General features: G+C 44.1%; 1 protein-coding gene across 1 annotated transcript; it reads right to left on the bottom strand.

Moving 5' to 3' along the window:
- Positions 1–366: 366 nt before the first annotated feature.
- On the bottom strand, positions 367–1,029 carry PGRI_082750 (uncharacterized protein; the record flags this gene model as incomplete). The annotated part of the gene is made up of 2 exons (XM_040795989.1): positions 367–891; positions 994–1,029. The coding sequence occupies 2 exons, from the start codon at positions 1,027–1,029 to the stop codon at positions 367–369; spliced, it is 561 nt and encodes a 186-aa protein (XP_040650527.1).
- Positions 1,030–1,951: the final 922 nt, after the last annotated feature.

Raw genomic sequence — 1,951 nt, 5'->3', positions numbered from 1 at the left:
AGGGAGACGCCGAGGGTATATCCTCATGGAAGTGCAACGGGGAGCGAGAATCGCCCGAGGCCGACAAGTTGAGGCACACATTTGGAGTCTATTTGTAATAGAAACCAAGAGGGACTACTATTTCATCTATGATTTCATAGTAATGAGTGTTGGTCTTTGACGGTGCGTTCCTCGAATTGATCGAATATGTTAGACTGGTCTGCTTCTTTTTCTTTAACTCAGAAATTTGTAGCACTGGCAATAGAAACAAAAACTACCAAGGAAGAAACATGTCTTCCCGAATTCCGGCCGACATGAGCAAGGAAAAACAAACTGATGAAAGTCGAGAGCATGGACAAAGCTCGCGGTGACCAACTCTGCATCCAATCACTTCTTGTCAGCTACAACGGCCCTTTTCCCATTTCCTCTGGCGCCACGACGTTTCTGTTGCTCCTTCTTGATGTTAGACTCGAGAAAGTTGACGTCCTTCTTTCCGCTTTTGTCCACTTTCACAATAGCCTGGCCTGCATTTTTGGCATCCTTCTCTTTGAATTCCTCCACTTTTGCAATGCCATCATCGGCATATTCAGTATCTTTCACGAGCTTATCAGACCCAGCAACGACGATATCCTCTTCATCTTCATCTGTATTCTCACCAGACTCCAGCCTATTCGCCTTTGATAAAGTTGTGAAAAGCCGATCGATGTCTTGCACAACGCGCTCGTACACTGAATGGATCCACTGAAGTGCCTGGCGCTTCTTTGCAAAATGTCCTTCTTCATTGATGTCGGACTGATCGAGCGGTGATTGATAGTATGTACCATCATATTCAACGGCTCGCTTGCGCTTTTGTACTTGCAGGTATTGAAGTGCGCCATCGTTGAAACCATCGGGAGACGCGACCTTGTCAATCTATGTGAATCTTGTTTTAGCCATTTAATTAAATTCATCCAACGGACAGCATATCTTAAAAAAAGTTCAAAGCAGGGCCTAGGTGAAGATCGTAAAACTCACAGGGCCATGTTGGTGACAAATCTCAGGATTATCCATTAGGCCAAGAATTGATTAGTTTCAATATAATATGCCGTAAGTAGGTGACGACTTACATAGAGAACAGTCATTTTTGCCTGCAAACACACAGTTCATACAGGCCCCTCTCTCCATAACACCATAGCTAGGAGAAGAAACAACCACACAACTTAGAAAAGCTCCACTGTGCATCTGACAAAATGTGCATGATTCTTTGAATGTACGAATATCTCTACAACGTTGCCCATGGGCAGACAAGGCCTGTCAGGTGGTGGTCATCAGATATTTGTATTTCGATCGAGCTGCTACCCAATCGACGTCTCGTAGAGGTTTGAGCCCCCACATCATTTTCCACGACTGCCCAGAATTATTGTGAGGAGCTCCAATGTTGACATTTCTGTTGTCATCCAACTCGTACACACGACCTATGAAGCTATACTGTCAGGACACTTCGATGACCATTGAATATATATTTCAACTAGAACCGCACAACGAACGAGAGGACATTTTGGAATCAACCAGAGTATCCAACTACCCCCACCATGACAGATCCTAGAACTTGGTATGATACAGTAAAGACGGTGCGTAGTTAGGCGCGATAAAGACGGGCAGATAATGTTGGGGGTATGAAGAAGGATAGAGGTTGTAGGGGGTCTGTCGCCCATTTATATGCCACTAGGCCACAAAGAAACAATCACGACCTCAGGCAACCACTTCCGATCATTGCAATGAGTATCTACATACTAGCTCGATTCTAAATAATGCAGCTCGTAAATAGGGACTTTTGACTCAGCAACTGCTCCATAATCACTCATAGTCTAAATGGAATATCTGTATAGTCATTTGAAGGTCATCAGCAGTAGGCTGCCAACATAGGTAAGTTCTATTATAACCCATGTAAGTGTTAGCTGCTTAGCTGAACCATCACAACAGGTCCAACATA

This window comes from Penicillium griseofulvum, assembly GCF_001561935.1.
Source record: "Penicillium griseofulvum strain PG3 chromosome Unknown contig_10, whole genome shotgun sequence".
In the NCBI taxonomy this organism is placed as follows: Eukaryota; Fungi; Ascomycota; class Eurotiomycetes; order Eurotiales; family Aspergillaceae; genus Penicillium; species Penicillium griseofulvum.
The sequence above is the reverse complement of the archived record's forward strand: the minus strand, read 5'-3'. Positions and strand labels throughout refer to the sequence as shown.